General features: G+C 37.8%; 1 protein-coding gene across 1 annotated transcript in view; it reads left to right on the forward strand.

The window, feature by feature from the left end:
* The window catches only part of ADIPOR2 (adiponectin receptor 2), a 30968-nt gene extending 11461 nt beyond the window's left edge, over positions 1-19507 (forward strand). Inside the window, exons 2-7 of the mRNA XM_006862719.1 lie at positions 7193-7312; positions 11563-11734; positions 14675-14861; positions 15091-15278; positions 16608-16801; positions 19379-19507. Coding sequence (XP_006862781.1) covers positions 7193-7312; positions 11563-11734; positions 14675-14861; positions 15091-15278; positions 16608-16801; positions 19379-19507 — 990 coding nt within the window. The remainder of the gene's footprint in view (positions 1-7192; positions 7313-11562; positions 11735-14674; positions 14862-15090; positions 15279-16607; positions 16802-19378) is intronic.
* Positions 19508-20331: the final 824 nt, after the last annotated feature.

The raw sequence follows: 20331 nt of genomic DNA on the forward strand, positions 1-20331 counted from the left end.
GGATTGGAACCATGGCAATGAGATGATATATGATGGAATGAATGTAAAACTAAAGTTCTCCCATGTAAACTATCATATAATTCACAATGAAGCATTAAAAAAATACTATAGCCTTTAGTACAGATTGCAACTCAATGTAAAGAAAACAAAAATCTTTAAAACTAGACCAATAAATAACATCATGGTAAATGGAGAAAAGATGAAAGTTGTCAAAGACTTTATTTTGCTTAGGACCACAGTCAGCTTCCATGGAAGTTATTGTTAACGTTGGTTCTGATGCATAGTGACCATGTATAAGGTTTCCAAGGAGCAGCTGGTGGGTTTGAATTGCTGACCTTGTGTTTCACAGTGCAGTGCTGATCCTACAGTGCCATACCAGTAGCAGCGAAGAAATCAAACATGTTTCATTAGGCAAATCTGCTGTATAAGACCTCTTTAAAATGTTCAAGAGCAAAGATACCAGTTTGAGAACTAAGGTACACCTGACTCAAGCTGTGGTATTTTCAATAGCCTTATGTGCATGTGAAAGTTGGGCAAAAAATAAGGAAGACTGTAGAATCGATGCATTTGAGTTTTGGTGTTGTAAAAAGAATATTGAAAGTAACATGGACCGCAAGAAGCACAAGCAAATCTGTCTTAGAAGATTGCAGCTAGAATGCTCTTTCGAAGGATGGTGAGATTTTTTTATCTCTTATACTTTGGGCATATTATCAGGAGGGACCAGTCCCTGGAGGATGACAATATGCTTGGTAAAATTGAGGGTTAGCGATAAAGAGGGAGACCCCCCCAATGAGATGAATTGGAACAGTTGCAATAGCAATGAGCTCAAGTGTAACAACAATTGTGAGGATGGCGCAGGAATGGGCAGTGTATTGTTTTGTTGTGAATTGGGTCACTATGAGTCAAAGTTGCCTCAGTGACAGCTAACATCAATAATAACAACAAAAAGCCCCTATATGTATGAGATATTCATTCAGCCCAGAGACAATGTTTGATAGGCATTTATTGTTGTTAATAAGTGCTATGGAACCTGTTCCGATTCATAGTGATCCTGTATATGGTTTCCGAGGAGCAGCTGGTAGGTTTGAACTGCCGAACTTGAGGTTTGAAGTCCGGTGCTGATCCTACAGTGCCACACCAGGAGTCCGGCTTGTAGTCGCTTGCTGTTGTTAAATGCTGTTGAGTTTATTCCAACTCAAAGCGACCCTGTTTAGGGCTTATGAGGAGCAACTCTAGTGAGTTTTAACCACCAACTTTGCAGTTCAAATCAACCTTATGATCCAGTGCATTATCCTGCAGTGCCACACCAAGACTTCTGATACAATTTTAACAAATCCTGGTAAACACATCTTGAATTTATCCGTATATCTCAACCACTCTCAACTTTAGTAATCTTTTCACAGAAGTGATATTTAAATCTGTCACATTACTGTTGACCTTTTTACTAGACCTTTACTGTTTGAAATTGAACTAATTTAACTTTTTCCCAAACCATGGTTCCTGATTTCTGTTATATAGGAGTTGGTTGGGTAGTCTGTTGTTTGATTAAATGAATTTTTGAGAAATTCCTGAAGCTGATCATGAAGTCATTTGCTGGTTTGCAGTTTTGTCTTTCTGGGCAGAGTTTTCCTGGAACAAATAATAAAATCATGTTGCTGTAGGAGCCTTAGATCTTAGTGTCCTCATCATTAAGCTCTTTGAATGCAGAAGGGCTCAATTCTCAACCTCTTCTATAAAGACAGGCAATTTTTAATCAAAGATTTGATATGCTCAGCTCTGGATATTTTAACTTTTTTTTTTTTTACCTTTTCTTTTCTCTAATTGTGGATGCTATAATGTCTGTAGCTTTCTTTGACATTTTGTCTATTGACTTCAACTAGTATTTAAAAATAATATTTATGTCTTGCTATTCCACTAAATGTATCCTGTGTTTCTACTGGATTTGACTAGCCTCTTTTCCTCAATATGGTCCTTTTGCTTCTCTCTTTGCTATGTATTTATTCTGCTTGCAATTTGATCTCCACAGTACCTATATTTGAACTTGTTGTTAAGTGCTGTCATGCCAGTACCAAGTCATAGCAATCCTCTATAGGGTTTCTGAGGCTTTAAATATTAGTGAGAGCAAAAAGCCTTATCTTTTCCCTACAGAGGGACTGGTGGACTTGAATTGCCGGCCTTTTGTGTCATAGTCCCATGTTTATCCTATAGAGCTATCATGCTCCCCATGTTTGAACTTGTTGCTGTTAAATGCTATTGAGTCAGTTCCAACTCTTAGCAACCCTGAATAGGGTTTCCAAGGAGTGGCTGGTAGGTTTGAACTGCTGACCTTTTTTGGTTATCAGTTCAGTGCTGATCCTACAGCGCCACACCAGGGCTCCATGTTTGAACTATCTATATCCTATTTCTATTATATGTCACTTATATGACAACAATTCCATAGTATAAGATCACAAAAGATAGAACAGTGTATTTTAACTTTTTATTGTGAATTGAGTTAAGGTTAACAGACAAGATTATCAGCTTTACATTCAACATCTTACATGCTTTGGCATCCTACATGCTCCCCGTGACTTTCCTTTTTTGCACCTTAATAGTTCACAAATGAGCAAAGCAAAAACATATCTCAACATACAAAATAAAAAGTATATATTCATTTAAATGTCCAAAGTGCACATTCTGCCAATCAGCCTCCTGTCCATAGACAGTCTTTCTCAAAAATCATCGGACCTAGAGCCTGCAGCTGTTCTATCTCTCTATGCCGTCGCCTCTGCCATTGTAACTGCTGTTGCTGCTTTTATAGGGAGGATCTGACGTTTCTCTCATGCTCTTCCTTCATGATGGTCCTGCGGTCATCTGCTCCTAAAATGTAAGATTTACTACTCCCCTGTTTTAGTCACACACCTTCTACAATTACAGTTGTGGCAATTATAATTAATCTTGCAAACAGTTACTCACAATTGAATCATAAAATCTTATCAGCATCATCCCCATCTCCTTCCACCAGATCCATCTGGAAATGAAGAAAACTATTCACTGGTGGTTCAACCTTACCCACCTTGTTTTGAAATCAAGCACATTCATGAAAGCTTGTAAGCCAGCACTTCATGCCATTATAGCCCCCCATTTTGATAGCCTATGTCTAGATTGCTCATCCCTATCAGTCCAGTGCACTGAGAAAACAAGCTTATTCCTTGATATGAAGAATCTTTCCATTGTGGTTGGAATTTTGAGCAACTGCATCCATAAGCAAAGGTCTAGTTCATCAAATTGTAGCAAGTTAAAATTGGCCTCATTGTCTAGCATCTTTATCTTCATCTGGTCGAGTTTTGGTCAGCTAGCCATCCAGGCTAGGTCAAATGGGTACTAGCTGCAAGTTTGGGAGTTCACCCAAGCTTACTTGCATTTCAGACCAGCTAGCTGCTTCACTCTTAGTTCTAGCTTCCAGTGGCTAGGTCAGTGCCCGTGACTTGAGAGTTCACAAATCTCCCTAAACTTTGAACCTCTTTTCTCTCTTATCTTGAGGTCTACTGGTGTCAGTGGAACATGGCCACACTCAGCCCATGTCTTCATTGCTGCACCTCTCCCTCTTCTACTCATAAGTAGACCCGGGTGGTCACCAGTGAGCATACTAGAATGCTTTTGGATCCTTTTGAGTTTCAAGGGGACTGTACTTTCAGTATTTGGTAAATTTAGTTATTCTGTTAAGCAGAGATGGGCTCAGACAGGCAACGCAGCAACAGGTTCATTTGTACCAAAAAAGGTTCATAAGTTATTTTTTATTAGACTGATAGAGGTCTTTCATTTTTATCACTGTGGTTCTCTGCCTTTCCAAAGGTAAAATATCTTTTAGAAGGTTGTCATTCTAGATTTCACTTTGGACAGATACTCAGAGCCAGATGTCATTGTGCTTTGAAATAGAGCCAACTTTATCTCTAAGTCTTCTTACAAATGTAGATGGGTTTTACTGAATATAGGATGGTAAACTATTGAGTGTCTATGTCCTCACTTGAGACAGTGACCTCTCTTCAAGTTTCAGTCTTGGAATAATGTATACTTATGAAGAAAATACTCTGTTTCTAAAAATCATGAAATCTTGCTGATATATTGGGATGGTTGTCTTTACTGAAAATAGCGTTTATGTGGCCATCAGCTTTATATTTACTGTATAACATACATTGGGGTCACTAGAAATAAAATTAGTACTGTTGTTTGCATTTGTTAATTTAAAAACTGACAAGTTGTTTTCAGTTGCATAGCTTTGAAATGTAATTCACAGTGAAATTACTGCTTTATACATCCCCTATTATTCTGTTGAATTGAGATTAGCTTTTTTAGAAGTATCATTTTAGATAGAAAGTACAGTTTTAAAAGATGAAATGAAAAAATGGATACAGGCAGCCTTGCTTTTCGAAGTTGCACTATTCATGACTTTCACTTACCAGAGTTTATTTGAATTACATCTGTCCCTCAACAATATAGTTCAAATTTCAGATACCGTAGTATACTCATGGTAAGTAATTGCATGATATATTAACCTTCTGTCCGTAGATCACTACCATAAGTTATAAATGCATATGATCAGTGACCAACTGTTCACTTCTTTTGTAGCCTGTCAGTGATTAATTTGTTATTGCACATCTCTTGTTACTCAGTTAATGCACAGACAGCAGAGCATGTAGTTGTATTGCTTCCGTATCTCCCAATAAGGAATCCATGTGACATTTTGTAAAACTAGATAATCAAAATAGGGAAACAGTCAACAAAGATAATAGTGAAGCAATGGAACAAAAAGTCATAATTGGAAGTAAAAGTCAAGTCACATGTAATGGAGTTATAGAAGAAAAAGCTGACGGAGAATGTTTGTTGTTAAGTGCCGTTGAATCAGTTCTGACGTATAGGGACCCTGTATAGGGGTTTCTGAGGAGCGGCTGGTGGGTTTGGACTGCTGACATTGTGCTTAGTGGTTTTAGTGCTTATGGCTTTACAATACATTCAGAGAATGGAACAATGTGGTTAGAAAGAAAGGACCATAATAAATTGTTAGCTGTCCTGCAGCCAACAGCCATTAAGTTGATTCCCACTTATCATGACCCTATATAGGGTCTCCAAGGCTATAAATGTTTATGGAAACAGAAAGCCTCAGGTTTCTTCTGCAAGGTGGCTGGTGGTTTGAACTGCCAATCTTGTGGTTAGCAGTCCAGTGTTTATTTCACAGTACCACTGTATGTCAGTAGTTCGTTTTTATTGCTAAGTAGGACTAGCAGGTAGAAGTCTCTGGGTTACACAAACAGTTAAGCACTCATCTACTAGTCAAAAGTTTGGCAGTTCAGACCCACCCAGAGGTGCCTGCAAAGACAGGCCTGATGATACGCTTCCAAAAGGTCACAACTTTGAGAACCCTATGGGGCAGTTCTGTTCTGCTCATAGGGGTCATTATGTTTTGGAAACAACAGCAAATTACAGTAGTATTTCATTATACAAATATGACACTTAATTCATTCTCTTCTTGATAGATAATTGGATTTCTGGTTTTCCATTCTTATGGCTGAAGCTGCTATGAACTTATTTACTTTTTGGGTTCTGCTGCCTTCTATTGACTTTTTGCTGCAGACGTGCTAAATGGAATATTCTTTGATTGTATCATACTTTTTCTTTATACTTTTGGATGTATGCTATTACCGTTATGCCTTCCTCCTGGTGACTTTTTGCTGAAGACATGCTAAATGACATATTCTTTGATTGTGCCATATTTTTCTGTATACTTTTGGATGCATGCTATTACTTTTACCTGTCATACCTTACCATTAATTATATCTGATTGGCAAAATTTTACATATTTTGTAAGGTTGGGTTCAGCTGTTACTAACAGTTCCAAAATAGACTTTTTTAATGTACTCATCAAACTTTATTCACACGATTGCTTATTGTTGTAGTTCATGTTTACATGCCTGTCTTCTTCATTCAGTTGTGATGTTCATCTAAATTTTCTCAAGTCCAGCTCATCATTACAATAAAAGCCATAATTTATTTATTGCTTTCTAAGTTGTAGGTCTCTTATGATACTTTTTTTTTTTCTTGCCGCTGAGTTTGGCTTACCTTTTTCTATCATTGATTCTTTATGGGTTCAGTTGCATTTAGCCTGACCCATTGGAAGGAGCCCTGGTAATATAGTGGGTTATGAGCTGTGTTGCTAACTGCAAGGTCGGTAGTTTGAATCTACCATTCACTCCTTAGGAAAAAGATGAGACTTTTTATTCCCGTAAAGCTTTACAGCCTCAGAAACCCTGTACAGGGTGGCAATGAGTTGGAACTGACATGATGGCATGAATACCACCACCATAGTAAATACAGATAGTCCCTGATTTATGATGGGGTTCTGTTCAGACGACTCTGTCGTGGTCAGTTCCGATGTGAGGTGAACATCGTTACTATTTTTTTAGTTCTCATAATTATTGCCTTTCATTATCAGTATCTTTATAAATCTGTGTTTGAACATATGTGACTGACATCTGAGGATGGTAACATCAAGCAAATTGTGCTTTGCAGTGTTGTATGTAATACATATAAGATGTACCCAAAAAGCAACAGCCCAACTAAGTGCGGTAGTTTGTAATAAGTTGTTAATTTTGGACTACCTTGGGCGACTTATATAACCTTTTTGCCAAATGTTCTGGGTTAAATAGGGATAAGGATACTTATCTTAATAAGGTAGTTTGTAAGGATTAAGTTAGATGACCTCTAGTGCTTAATATGTGTGCAGAATTAATGTTACTTCTTATGTCTTTTCCTTCTTTTGTTCCATAGCACTTACCACATTGTATTGCAGTGGTTTATTTTATCTGTGCCAGGTGGTAGGATTCCTGGAGATTTTCTCTTAGGTAATTTCAGTAATTCTCAACTTTTATAAAAGTAAGTGGTCTGTGAAAATAATTCTCAAAACCAAAACAATCCAATAAAGTTACTCCAGGAATTTGTTACTAAAACAAACATAAGGATGCTGTTGTAGTAGACAGATTATTTGAGTAACTGATGTTCATTTTTTAATACTCACAGTTCTATAATAAATTGACTGTACTTCCTCTATTGGTGACACTTATCTGAGGCCTTATTTTAGCCTTCTGAGAATTTCATTATCAATGTGTTGTTTCATTGATTCCAGTGTCTTTTCCTGACTCTTTTGATTGCCTTGCAGAGCTCTGAGGAACATGAGTGCAGTGATGAAACCTCTCAGGAAGATGAGAGGTTTATGGGCATGTCCCCTCTCTTACAAGCCCATCATGCCATGGAAAGAATGGAAGAATTTGTTTGTAAGGTAAGATGGCAATTTCTTGTCATTTCCATGCTATGTATTTATACCCCAACAGGAACATCTAAAGAGAACAGTAGTAGTTGTTTAGACTGGAACTTTGGGGACTAATGGGAGAGAGGCAGGTTCGTAACTTTAACCCTTTCAAGGTGCACAATACATTTGTTTGCTGAGAATAGATGTGATACTTAGTTTTCAGAAAACTAAATATCCAATTGGGAAACAAGTATTACCTGATGCAGGTTGACAGAGTTAATGTCTTTTTGATAGTTTAAACAAGACAGATTGATACAAAATTGGGGGTAAATTTAAGGGGAGATATTAAAATGCAATTTCCAAATCCTTTGCATCTGCTCTGCTGTTTGACTGTGGTGGCAGATTTACTGTTTTTTCTAGGGACTCTTCGGGTAATAAAACTCTAAATAGAAATCTCCCAGTTTTCAGGCACCGCTAGTATTTTCATTTCTACTGGTATATTTTCTGCCTCTTAAAATTTTTCTTCCACTTCATTGTCTGATTCATCAGGACTTTATTGTGGGAAATACATACTTTTTTTTTTTTTTCTTAAGTGCTAACTAGAATTGAGGTTATTTAGGAAAAATAGTAAGGGACACTGGTAAATTTATAGTCACTTGATCAATCTGCCCAATAGGTGAAAGGGGCCCTGGCATATGTGACCTGTGTGTGTGTCCACATACATATTAAACGTTTCTCGTGAACTCTTATTAAAATCTTTTTGGAAAGCAATTTGTGACATTTATCTTTTAATGCGTTCTATGAAATTGAGAGTTTTAAATTAACGCATGTGCTCTTACACCCTAAAAGCTAAATTTAGACTTTCTTACATTCACAATGTACCTGGAAATATTGGAGCCAGTCATTTTAGAATACTATACTTTGGTGGGCCATGGGAGAAGAAAACATGATCTGAACATAAACATCCTTTTCAAGGGTGGTGGTGGTGTTTATGGACACAGAGTCAAGGAGCTTTTATTCAGTGTTTGTAAATATCTCTATTGTAATTATTGTGGTCCTAGGAGTTTCAGTACAAAGGGAAACAAAAGATAGATTATTGTTTTTCTAAAAACGTATTTGATGTTCTGAAGTCTCTCAAATTGTGTATTAAGTCTTGGCCATTGGGGACTTTTAATTCTTAGGCAAGTGTAGGGCACTATAGCCAACTTGACTGACTTTTTGTCCTTTCAGTACTAAGAAAAAAGAATAGTGCAAATAAAGCTTTCAGTTTAACACTAATGAAAGAATAAGTACTAGAGCATTTATTTGCATCAAGTTCATTATTGAAGAAAAATGAGTGGTGCTCAAAGTTATGACCATTCCTTTACCCATATCAATTTACCTGTGAGAGCAGAATGAAGATGTGTCCTATTATACAATGCTCTCCAGGATTGTGCCACCTTGCTGTGGCAGTGCAATTAACCATACTTGAAAAGTAGCCATGCTTAATGACACAAGGATTCTGTTTCTTGGATTGAAAACAATAAGTACACAGAGCACAGTTTAAAATGAGGCGTGCCATGACCTTGATGGTGTACCTTCCTTTTAGGAAAAGGTTTCCTTATAGGATTGAAGAAACTAAACTCATTTAATATGTAGAGTTTCCAAGTTTTATTTTTATCTGTTTCCTAGCCTTCAGTTTTTATTTTATCAGCATAGCCAGGCCAATAATGGGGGAAATAGGAGGTGTGCTGTGGTCAGGTGTATTTTATTTTGTTTTTCTAATTTATTTTTTAGTTTCTAGTGCATTTTATGGTCTAATGCAAAATAGCACTTTTGATTTGCTTACAACCCTGAGATTTGTATATTGTGGCCTGCCTCAAGGATTTAAGAATTATGTTTCTGTTTTACCTCTTCCCGTTAGAAAATAAGTTTCCCAAAATAAAACAGCAGCATTTTGAAGGCTAATCTCAATAATAACTGTGTGTTATAAATTCAAATTGAGCATAAAAATTTAGTGTTTTGATGGCTTTTTTTCTCTCCAGAAAGTCCTCTGAAAGATCTCATAAGCTACAGGTGCTTTTACAAGTGATAGATTTGAGACATTAACTATCTAGATTAGTCTTTCGGCACGGTTGCATTGTATGTTAGGAATTAGCATGGAAAGACTAGATTAGCCTCAGCAAAGATAGGCCCCAGATTATGGGGGAGGTGGGGGGCAGGGAGGGAGAAGGGAGAATGAATATGTATGTATTGATATGATAGGGTGTTAGGCGGGCCATTTCTGTTTAAAAATTGTTAATCCTTACTTCTTTTTGGCGGTGGAGGAAGTATTACACAGAGGATTGGTTCTTTTACAAATGTCAATAAAGAAGGATTAATGTGAGCGGACTGCTGGAAAATGTTGTGGAGAGAAAGGAATGGGTACTGTAGGGGCAGTCATTCTGTGTAATAGAGAAAATCATGTTTCTATGACTTGGTCATATTTGCTACAAGACTCCTGGGGGCTACAAGGTATCATTGTCTGAAGCTGAAGTCTATTGATTTTTAGCGTGGATTCTTGCTTTGTAGAGTACTAGATGAATGGACTGCTAAGACCACATTGTTAACTGGAAGGGTATTCCTTGAGTTTTTCTTTACATCTTTCTGGGAGTCCTGGTGTTCTGTAGGATAAGCATTGGATTGCTAACTTCAAGGTTGGTGGTTCAAACCCACCAGCAGCTAGCTCCTGGGAAAGCTTATACAGGATTCTATGAATCGGAACCAGCTCAAGGGCACTTAGCAGCAACAGCAACCAGAACTAGTTAGTTTAGAATTACGTGATCTCTGGGCCTAGAGATGTTTAAAACAAATTCCCAGAGTACCAAGGTTGTAAAACTTCATCATTTTTTATCCTTTTCTCATCATAGGAGAGAAATAACAAGGAAAAGGATAGCAAGTGGCTAAGGGACATGAAGGATAATTTAAGGCTGAGCGCTTTTGCCATTCTCCATCATGAGAAAGAGTAGATTAATCACTAACTCTCAAGCAGATGAGATCCTTGGGGATTGTTAGAATTACATACTTTGGGTATATGCTAGATAGTATGAGCTCATTTATGAAGTGTGTTATTTCATCTAACCCTTCCTTATAAAGAAATGTAAGCACTGTTTCCCGCATTTTGAAGGAGCCCTGGTAGCGTAGTAGTGGGTTGCTAACGGTAGCGGTAGTTGGGCTGCCAGTCACAAGGTCAGCAGTTTGAATCTACCAGCTGCTCTGTGGAAGAAGGATGAGGCTTTTTGTTGCCGTCAGATTTGCAGTCTCAGAAACACTGTACATGGTCACTGTGAATCGGAACACACCACACCACCACCATGACCACCACCACCACCACCACCACCACCTTCATTTTGGAAACAAGAAAACTAAGGCTCAAAGATTTTGTGATTAGTTAAAGCTCATGTAAAACTAATGGCAGAGATTTGAGATTTTCTGGCTGTTGTGCTTTTTTTTTTAACTTCATTTTATTTGCTGTGATTGGATGTGAAAGAGGAAGGGTATGGAGAGATTTTAGCAAAAGGTACAAATGTAAGAGTATATACACCTACTTCTTGTTGATCATCTTGCTGTCAGACATTTTGCATCTATGACAATAGTAAATAATCTACCACCCAACTATTTTGTGCATTAATGGTATGTATCAGGTAGTAATGAATGCTGAGATGCAAGATAAAATAACACTGGTTGTGATGGTTAAGGTTATGTGCCAAATTGTCCGGGCCATGGTAATCACTGATGTAATTGAGCAGTTCTGTGATGGATGTCATCCCCACTTTTGTGATCTGATAATGACCTTGTCTTTGGGACCCATCCATGTCAATAAGTGAGGAGTGGGTATAGTTCTTTTTCCACAGCAGCAGGAGTTAAAATAAAAAAATGATTATCATTAATACCACAGGGGCTTTTTAGAGGTAAAGTTTGGTTTTATAGATGAGAGAAGAGCCTACCTGGGTGAATTTTTGGACCCTTCATTGCACATTTAGCCCTATTGAAACAAAGCACTAAACCACTCTAAAGGGCATGCATGTTCTGTAAGTTTGTTTACTCTCTATTTTTCTTATGAAAAATACCTTTTTTATCAGTGTGTTCTTAAGGATTCAAAATATAGGGCATTACACTTTTTTGAATGTTTGCCTTATAAGAAATCAGTTATTTTTCCTATTATAATACAATGTGGCAAGGGACAGTTGTTTGGAACCAGTGTTGCTGAGTTGACAATTAAACCCACAAAGGTATTTGATGATATTTTTTTCTCCTTCTAGGTATGGGAAGGTCGATGGCGAGTAATCCCTCATGATGTACTACCAGACTGGCTAAAGGATAACGACTTTCTTTTACATGGACACAGGCCCCCCATGCCTTCTTTCCGAGCCTGTTTTAAGAGCATTTTCAGAATACACACAGAAACAGGCAACATCTGGACACATCTCTTAGGTATGTAATATCAGCTGTGTGAATGATTCACTTTATTCCTTTTTATTTTCAGGGATTTTAGGATAGAGACAGAATTTAAAAATTTGGGGCGATTTACCATCTGCTTTGCAAAGTTCTGAATAAAATATGGTATATTTTAATGCACATTGACATGAATTAGTTCTTTAATAGAAATAAGCTGATTTTTGAAATCATTACTTGAACATAATTCACAGTTAAATTTAAATTTGACTTGAAGTAGAATATGATCTGTAGTACACCCTACCCCATCATGATTGGGTTTTAAAGAAAAAATATAATGGGGAAATAGTAGTTTTTCCAACAGATGTTACTGGTACTATTGGGTATCACATCATATATAAAAATTAACTCAAAAAAGTTATTAACTCTTAGAAGAAAAGATAGATGTTAATCTAAGTGACCTTGGATCTGGTAACTTAGAAAAGGACACCTAAAGCACAATCAAAGGGAAAAAAATATAAATTAGATATCATCAAAATAAAAGATGTTTGTATATCAAAAGGATACCATTAAGAAGGTCTGGTAAAAAGAGATGGGTGTAAGATTCTCATGATTCAATAATGAGTAATTTTATCATGACTAATTGCGACTGTCACAATTGTAAAGGTAGAAGTTTTGTAACAGAAACGGGGGAGTAGTCAGTCTTACAGTCCAGAAATAGAGGACCCCCTAGGACCAGTAAGGGACAAGAGTACAAGTGGAATGCAGGACCTTATCCAGAAAAGCAGCAACACCAGAGATGGGGACATGGAGAGAAGGAGCGGCTGAGAATTTTATATTCATGGGAAGAGAGGATCTGAGAGCTGGCAGTCAGGAGACAGACTTACAGAATGTGCCCTTTGGTGGTGTAAATTATTATACATACCCGAGTGTTTTGTTTTTTTTTAAGTTAAAATTAAAATGAATAGAGAGAAATACTGTTAACTGGTGGTACATGGAAGGGATTATAATCATTGTAATGAAATAAGATGTATGATTTGTTGAATGTAAAACTGATGATCTACCCTGTAAACTTTCACTCAATTCACAATAAAAACTTTAAAAAAAAAAAAAAGGACACCAAAATAAGAATGTAAAAAGACAACCCACAGAATGGGAGGAGTCCTGGTGTGGTGCTGCAGAATAATGCATTGAACTGCAAGGTCAGTGGATCAAATCCACCAGCTGCTCCTTGGAAACCATATACAGGGTCACTGAGTCGGAATTGACTCAATGGTAACTAACAGCCACCACATTCAGAGTATAAAGAGCCCCGTAGAATAAGCACTGTACTGCTAACCAGAGGTCAATGGTTCAATTCCACAAGATGCTCAGCGGGAGAAAGATTAGGCTGTCTACTATTTTGTTAACCTTATATAAGGTCGTTGTGAGTCCGAATCTACTTGTTGACAGTGGATGTTTATCTAGATTATGGAAGGAGCTCTTATAATAAAAAGAAAATTACTCACTTTAAAAAATGGGCAAAAGATTTGAGTACACATTTCTCCAGAGAAGACACATGAGTCATCAGTGTTGTGTGCTATCAAGTTTGTTCCGATTTATTGAATATGCCCAATAAAATTAAAAGCATGTTTATACCAAAAAATGTGTATGTACAGAATATGTATACAAATCTTCACTAAAAAAGTGGAAACAGCCCAAATGTTCATAAGCAAACACTGGATAACAAAATGTGGAATATCCATACAAAAAATTTTTTTAACCATAAAAATGAATGAAATACTGTTCTACATGAATATTAAGCTAAGCCAGATATAAAAGACCGTATGTCCACAAAAGGCAAATTCATAGCAACAAAAAGTAGGTTAATAGTTGCCAAGGGTTAAGGGGAGGGAAATATGGAGACTGTTAATGGATACAGGGAGTACTGGTGTAGGGCTGTAGGATAAACACTGGACTGCTAACCACAAAGTCGGCTGTTCAAACCCACCAATTGCTCCTTGGAAAACCTGTACACTATTGAGTCAGAACCAACTCAATGGCACTTAAGAAACAAACCAACCAAATAGGTACAGGGTTTACTTTTTGGGTGGTGAAAATGTTCTGAAATGAGATGATGGCAGTATTTATAAAACCATGTAACTCTACTGTAAGTGGCTCCTGGTGTGATCCCATTTGACTTGTGTTTGTTATCCCCTATTTGCTTTATACCATGGTCCCAATTTCCTGCTTATTAGTATAGTAGTAAGAATAGAGAATCAGATGAAGTTTGTTGCTAATTTCTCCAAGGTAAGTGTTTTATTAAACGCACAAAATAGGATCATTCAGAAAATGTTAACTTCAAAAAAATATCTGTACTTTCCTTGTATTGAGTGACCACATCCCTAAGCAATAAGAACATGGTGTCTATAGTATGAAGAACAACATTTTAAGAAGCGAATATGAAATAGCCTGAATAGACATTTAATTTTTCTTAATTCTTTGCTCTCTTGACCAGAGCAGCATAATGCTTCTTGACTGTTGGTGGAGGAAAGCAGTATTTCTTGGCAGGGTTTGAGGATCTTGAGATTCATCACAAAAGCCAAAGCAAAAAGGACCTTTTTGAAAGCTTGACTGCAGCATGTGTGCCAAAATTTTTATAAGTGAAATTTCATACTAGATCTAGAAGCAGAAGAGGATGCATTCAGTCTTCTAGGAAGTAGCAGTACTGTCTGCTTTCTTTTTGGATCATGCTTTTACATCAGTAGTTTATTGTGTTCTGTAGACTCAGTTTATTAACAGTGTTTGAAGTAAAGCAAAAGTTTGGGTAAGTTACTTTTCTTTGGAAAATTTATTCTCCTGTAATGAATTGAGGTTCATGGTGAGTTGGAATAGACTTGACGATAATGGGTTTTTGTTTTAGTTTTGTAAAGCATTGAAAGCATAATGCTGTCTCTTCAAGATAATGATCTGTATTCCTTCCATGTGCTTCTTTCCTAGGTTGTGTATTCTTCCTGTGCCTGGGGATCTTTTATATGTTTCGTCCAAACATTTCCTTTGTGGCCCCTCTGCAAGAGAAGGTGGTCTTCGGATTATTCTTCTTGGGGGCCATTCTCTGCCTTTCTTTCTCATGGCTCTTCCACACAGTCTACTGCCACTCAGAAGGGGTCTCCCGGCTCTTCTCGAAGTAAGCATCTATAAAGTCTGATTAGTGATTTAGTGTCATTGGGTTAGTAAAAACATCCAGTAAATTGGCAGAATTCTTTATGCCACTTATGGGAAGATTAAAAAAATTTAATCAAAGTAAGCAAACTCTGTTTGACTTTGAGCTGTTATTGATAGCTCACATCATAGAGAGCTGTGGTGTGGGCAGTAATTTTAACATTAAATTAATTTTTTTCCCCCTTCAATCCTAGACTGGACTACTCTGGTATTGCTCTTCTGATTATGGGAAGTTTTGTTCCTTGGCTTTATTATTCTTTCTACTGCAATCCACAACCTTGTTTCATCTATTTGATTGTCATCTGTGTGCTGGGCATTGCAGCCATTATCGTCTCCCAGTGGGACATGTTTGCTACTCCTCAGTATCGGGGTGTAAGAGCAGGTAAGAGCATGAGGAGGTCTTAAATTGGACATTAGTTTGTTCACTAGTCATTTATTTGCCAAGCATTATGCGATCTGCTTGTGATGCTATGATGAATAAATCATAGTTCCTGTCCTCAAGGGGCATTTAATGCAGTGGTAAGTGTTTATGAGCTGTCTTAAAGTATTAGCATTGAGGGGCAGTGGTGAGCTGTCTTATGCAATTCTAATGTGTTTGGTCTGAGTGCTTTGAGTTTATGGTCTTATGCTCTATGGCACTTAACAACAATAACTGTCCATAAGGTGGTGACTCTGTAACCTTAATAAACAAACAACCTTTGTAAAATAACAACAGTTAATTTTATTTCCAGCTTGGAGTATATTTTTATTGTCACTGATTCTTTTTGTTGTTGTGGATTTTTTTTTTTTTTTTTTGTATTTTAAAACGTGTAATCTCCTATGTAATTAAGACCTAAGCACACACTGATTGTACTCTACTAACATATTTTTTTTAGGCGAAAACATAATCCTTCACAGCAACACAGTCTGATATTACCTGCTTTATTTTCTTTAAAAGGAAAAAAAGAAACATTGATTGAGAGACTTCCTTAGTTGATCGATCATACAACCTTGGTCCTTTTTGGGATTTTGAAACACACTACTTTAGAGAATTTTGACAGTATTGGGGCTATGACTTGAGTGATTCTGACTGCCTTCTGTGTCTGGTTGCTGTTTTTTGTTCGTCCAGGAAGCTAAGGATATATATGAAACTTCCTTTACTGAGTACAGTATCTACCCCATCCCCATCAAGTCAGTTGTTCAAAACATAAAAAAACTTCCATCTTTTAAGTGCCCAGTTACAAGTTATAGATTTAGATTACTATTAAATTGCTTCAGTTTATGACATCTCCTGAACTTCCCAGGTTATCAGTGGATAATTGCTTCCTCCACCCTTCCACCCTCACACACTGCCCCCATCTCCCAGAATCTGTTACTTCAGAGAGAGGATGAACTATGTAAAATTGCTTTTTATTGTAATCTGTGTCTGTAAAGAGGCAATATTAAGGGAGTTTTAAACAAACTCCTGGAGCTATCCTTTCCCCAAACATTTAGCAACATAATTCTAAACCCTTTGAAGACTGCTGAGTTGTTCAGCTAAATCTCTCTCAGCAGGAGGTTCCTTGCATTTGTAAATAAATCTATTAGAACACAGCTGTGCTGTCTGTGAGTGTCCCAGAGTTGTCCTTTCAGACAGTTAGCTAATGTTGCAGAGTTAATTAATGATTCTGTTTTGTAATACTGACTTTTTCTTCATTTATTTCTCTCTCGTATTTTTGTCTGTGATTCCTAGGAGTGTTTTTGGGCCTAGGCCTGAGTGGAATCATTCCTACTTTACACTATGTCATCTCTGAGGGATTCCTGAAGGCTGCCACCATAGGACAGATAGGCTGGTTGATGCTGATGGCCAGTCTGTATATCACAGGAGCTGCACTTTATGCTGCCCGGATCCCTGAACGCTTCTTTCCTGGCAAGTGTGACATATGGGTAAGTATGAACAGGAGTGATTAAGTTTGTAAATGTATCTGTTAGTGAGCTGTTGAGATACAGGGGAATGATATAATTGAAAAAGTTTTAAAATTGGGAAACATATTCTACAAAGGGGCTTTTAAAATTTAACAGGAAAATTTGGTTATCTTTTAATTCTATTTTCCCACAAATTTCTTGAAGCCCCCCTCAAACCACTAACTACTTTGTCCCTAATAAAGTGATTCTCTGTATAATACATAAAATCGTAACTAACATTCACTGAGCCCTTCATTGGTGCCAAGCACAGTAACTGAGCTTTACATGGGTTGCCTCATTTAATACGTTTGTCCTGTTAGGTATAATAACTGTTACTGACTTTAGTTTACAGAAGGTCAAAAGTGAGGCTTAGGGAAGTTAAGTTTGGTAATATATAGGTGTACAACTATTAAGTGGTGAAACTAGAATTTGAATCAGATCAGCTTAATATTTGAGCTTGTGCTCCTTTTTACTACACTGTATCGGCAAGCATTTGTTGGGAGTGTTGGTATGGTGCTGTGGGAAAAAGCATTGAACCACAAGGTGGTGGTTCAAACTCAACAGCTGATCGTTAGAAACCCTGTAGTATCGCTGTGAGTGGGAACTGACTCCACGGCACTTAGCAACAACAACAACGTAGGTGAGTATTTGGCTGTTCTTTCCCTTAGTCTTTTCATTTTGAATTGACCAACTGTTAATTTGACTCCAGAATGCAATACTAATTCTTGTATTGAGAGATTGAATGCATATGTGCATGTTGGTTGGAAGACAGCTAGCGAGAACTGGATCGTGGCTAATGCTAAGAGGAAGAGTGAAGATACTGGACTAGGGACTGCTGGATGGCCAATTATGTAACTGGAATGTTGTTTAATGTGAATGTTCCTCAACATATTACTGATGATTATATTATAGGTGAAGCCCTTTAATGCTTAGTTTAGTTACCAGTAAAATAAAGATAATGTTGAACTCAGGCAATATTTTGAGCTTAAAATTAGCTAAATTATCTTTCTGAGATTGCTTCAATTGATAATTTTGATGTTGGTATGAAGGAATTATTATCCCCTTTTTCATTTTGTTGGGAAAATTAATTTCTTTTGGTTTCTTATGAAACATCTCATGGAGTATGACTTAGGTTCTTAAAGTTACTACTTTTTCTTGGAAAAATACGGTTTTCTCATTGCACCTTTTCATTTTGAGACATTGTAATGTGAGAATAGTAAAACTTTTGTAGTGGTATTTGGTGCAGTGATTATGTTTCTTGAGATGTGAAATAGCATCCAACAGAACAGTTAAATAGGAAATGTCCCATACTTGAAGAGCAGCTTCTGACCTGAATAGTAAGGACTATTGCTTTCATAGTTTTTTTTTAATAATATTGTAGTCATGTCATTCCAAAGTCTTTGAGCTGAAAGAGACTCTGTTGATGTTATTAAATGCCATTGAGTCCGTTCAGACTCATAGCGACCCTGTATAGGGTTTCCAAGGAGCAGCAGGTGAGTTTGACCTGCCCACCTTGCTGGTCAAACTGACCTTGAGCTCCAGTGCTTATCCTATAGCATCACGATTCCATAAGAGATTCTAGGAATAATTTATTTTGACCTTCCACCCAATCCTGGAAGCCCTCTCTCTGTCTCTCTCTCTCTGTCTATGTGTCCTGGTATGGCACTGTGGGATAATGCACTGGACTACAAGGTCAGTTTGAACCTTAAAGTCAGTGGTTCAAGCTCACCGTCCACTCCTTGGAAACCCTGTGTAGGATCACTATGAGTCAGAACCAACTCGATGGCACAACAAAATGATCTATCCATCTACCTAATTGTTGTTGTTGAGTGCTGTCGAGTTAGTTCTGACTATGGTGGTGGCTGTGTGCCATGGAGTCGGTTCCGACTCATAGTGACTCTGTACAGGGTTTCCGAGGCTATACATCTTTACGGGACCAGAAAGCCTCATCTTTCTCCCGCAAAACAACTGGTAGTTTTGAACTGCTGACCTAGTGGTTTACAGCCCGATTGGTAACCACTACACTACCAGAGCTCCTTTTCTGACTCATAGAGACCCTGTATAGGGTTTTCAAAGAGTAGCTGGTGGATTTGAACCACCAACTTTGTGATTCACAGTCCAGTACTGATCCTACAGTGCCACACAGGAATAGCAACATTTAAATGATTGATTGGTACTCTTGTCCATGTAATGGTCAAAAATATCCATCTGAAAAAACTACTGTCCAACTACAGCACCAAGGTATCCTTGGATTCTTCGTAGTCTGCCAGCAAGAGAACCTGTCTGTACACAATTTGTCCCTGAACTCACCGGATACTCCAGTGATTAAGTATAGTTTCATAGCTAGAGCTTGATTTCTTGAGGGACAGCTGACTTCCAACTCAGTGGAATGTGATACTGCCTAATGGATGTTCTAGGGTCTGTAGACAACCTCATATATGAACTCTGTCACATTCATTCCCTGCCCTCTGCTCAGCATAACCCAGCATAAAATGAGCCTAAGAAGTTTAAATAATAACATGGTTTCTCTACCCCCACCTCCTTTTTTTTAATCTCCAGTTTCACTCTCATCAGCTGTTTCACATCTTTGTGGTTGCTGGAGCTTTCGTTCACTTCCATGGTGTCTCAAACCTCCAGGAGTTCCGTTTCATGATTGGCGGGGGCTGCAGTGAAGAGGATGCACTGTGATACTAACCAGAGTGGCCAAGGACTGACCCGGACCCAGGGCCCTCAGCACCTACAGCCTCCCTTACTGTCCAGTTATGTCAGTAGTACCAGAGGAGCCCCAAACTTTGACAGCCTCGTGGGCTTTGTGATGCCCCAGGGGCTCCATGTGGTACATGATTGAGCAGAGAGAGAGAGAGAGAAAAAAAAAAAAAAATTATACCTCACAGGATGGCGTACATAGATTTGGAGAAAAGGAGAAATGGTCCAAACTGACATTTTCTTTCATCTATTGAGGGCGCTGCAAGACCCATGGCAAACTGGTGTCTGATCTGTATCCTATTTATTTGTAGAAGATGGGAAAACGTTTTAGCTGGTGTTTCTTTTTTCTTCCTTTCTCTCTCCTTAAAACAATAATACAAACCAATTTAGGTGAACATTTATATCCTATTAAGGGGTGGGAGTGTGATTTTAGATGCTCTTTTGGGAGAAAAAGAAATTAATGTAAATAAGATTTCTAACTTACTGTTTAAATAAGAATTTATATAAATGTTTAAAACATAGGGATGGGAGGGAGGGAACATTTTTTTATAGAATGAAACATGCAAGTACCACACACTGTTTCAAATTTGCACAAAGGAATTGTAGGAGGGTCAGATGATAATCGCCCCAGAATGTAGAATGCCTTGGTTCACCAAGGTGCCTTCCAAAGGCTGGCACACCTTGGACCCACCCCGGTGGGGCAGAGAGTATGGCCTTGGCCCAGTGATCTCATGATCTCGCTCAAGCCTAAGAGCTGAGACCGCTGGGAGTCATGAGGTCAAAGGAAGCAGCCTATGGAGGGCTAA

The sequence above is a fragment of the Chrysochloris asiatica genome, unplaced genomic scaffold, assembly GCF_000296735.1.
Source record: "Chrysochloris asiatica unplaced genomic scaffold, ChrAsi1.0 scaffold00050, whole genome shotgun sequence".
Classification (NCBI taxonomy): domain Eukaryota; kingdom Metazoa; phylum Chordata; class Mammalia; order Afrosoricida; family Chrysochloridae; genus Chrysochloris; species Chrysochloris asiatica.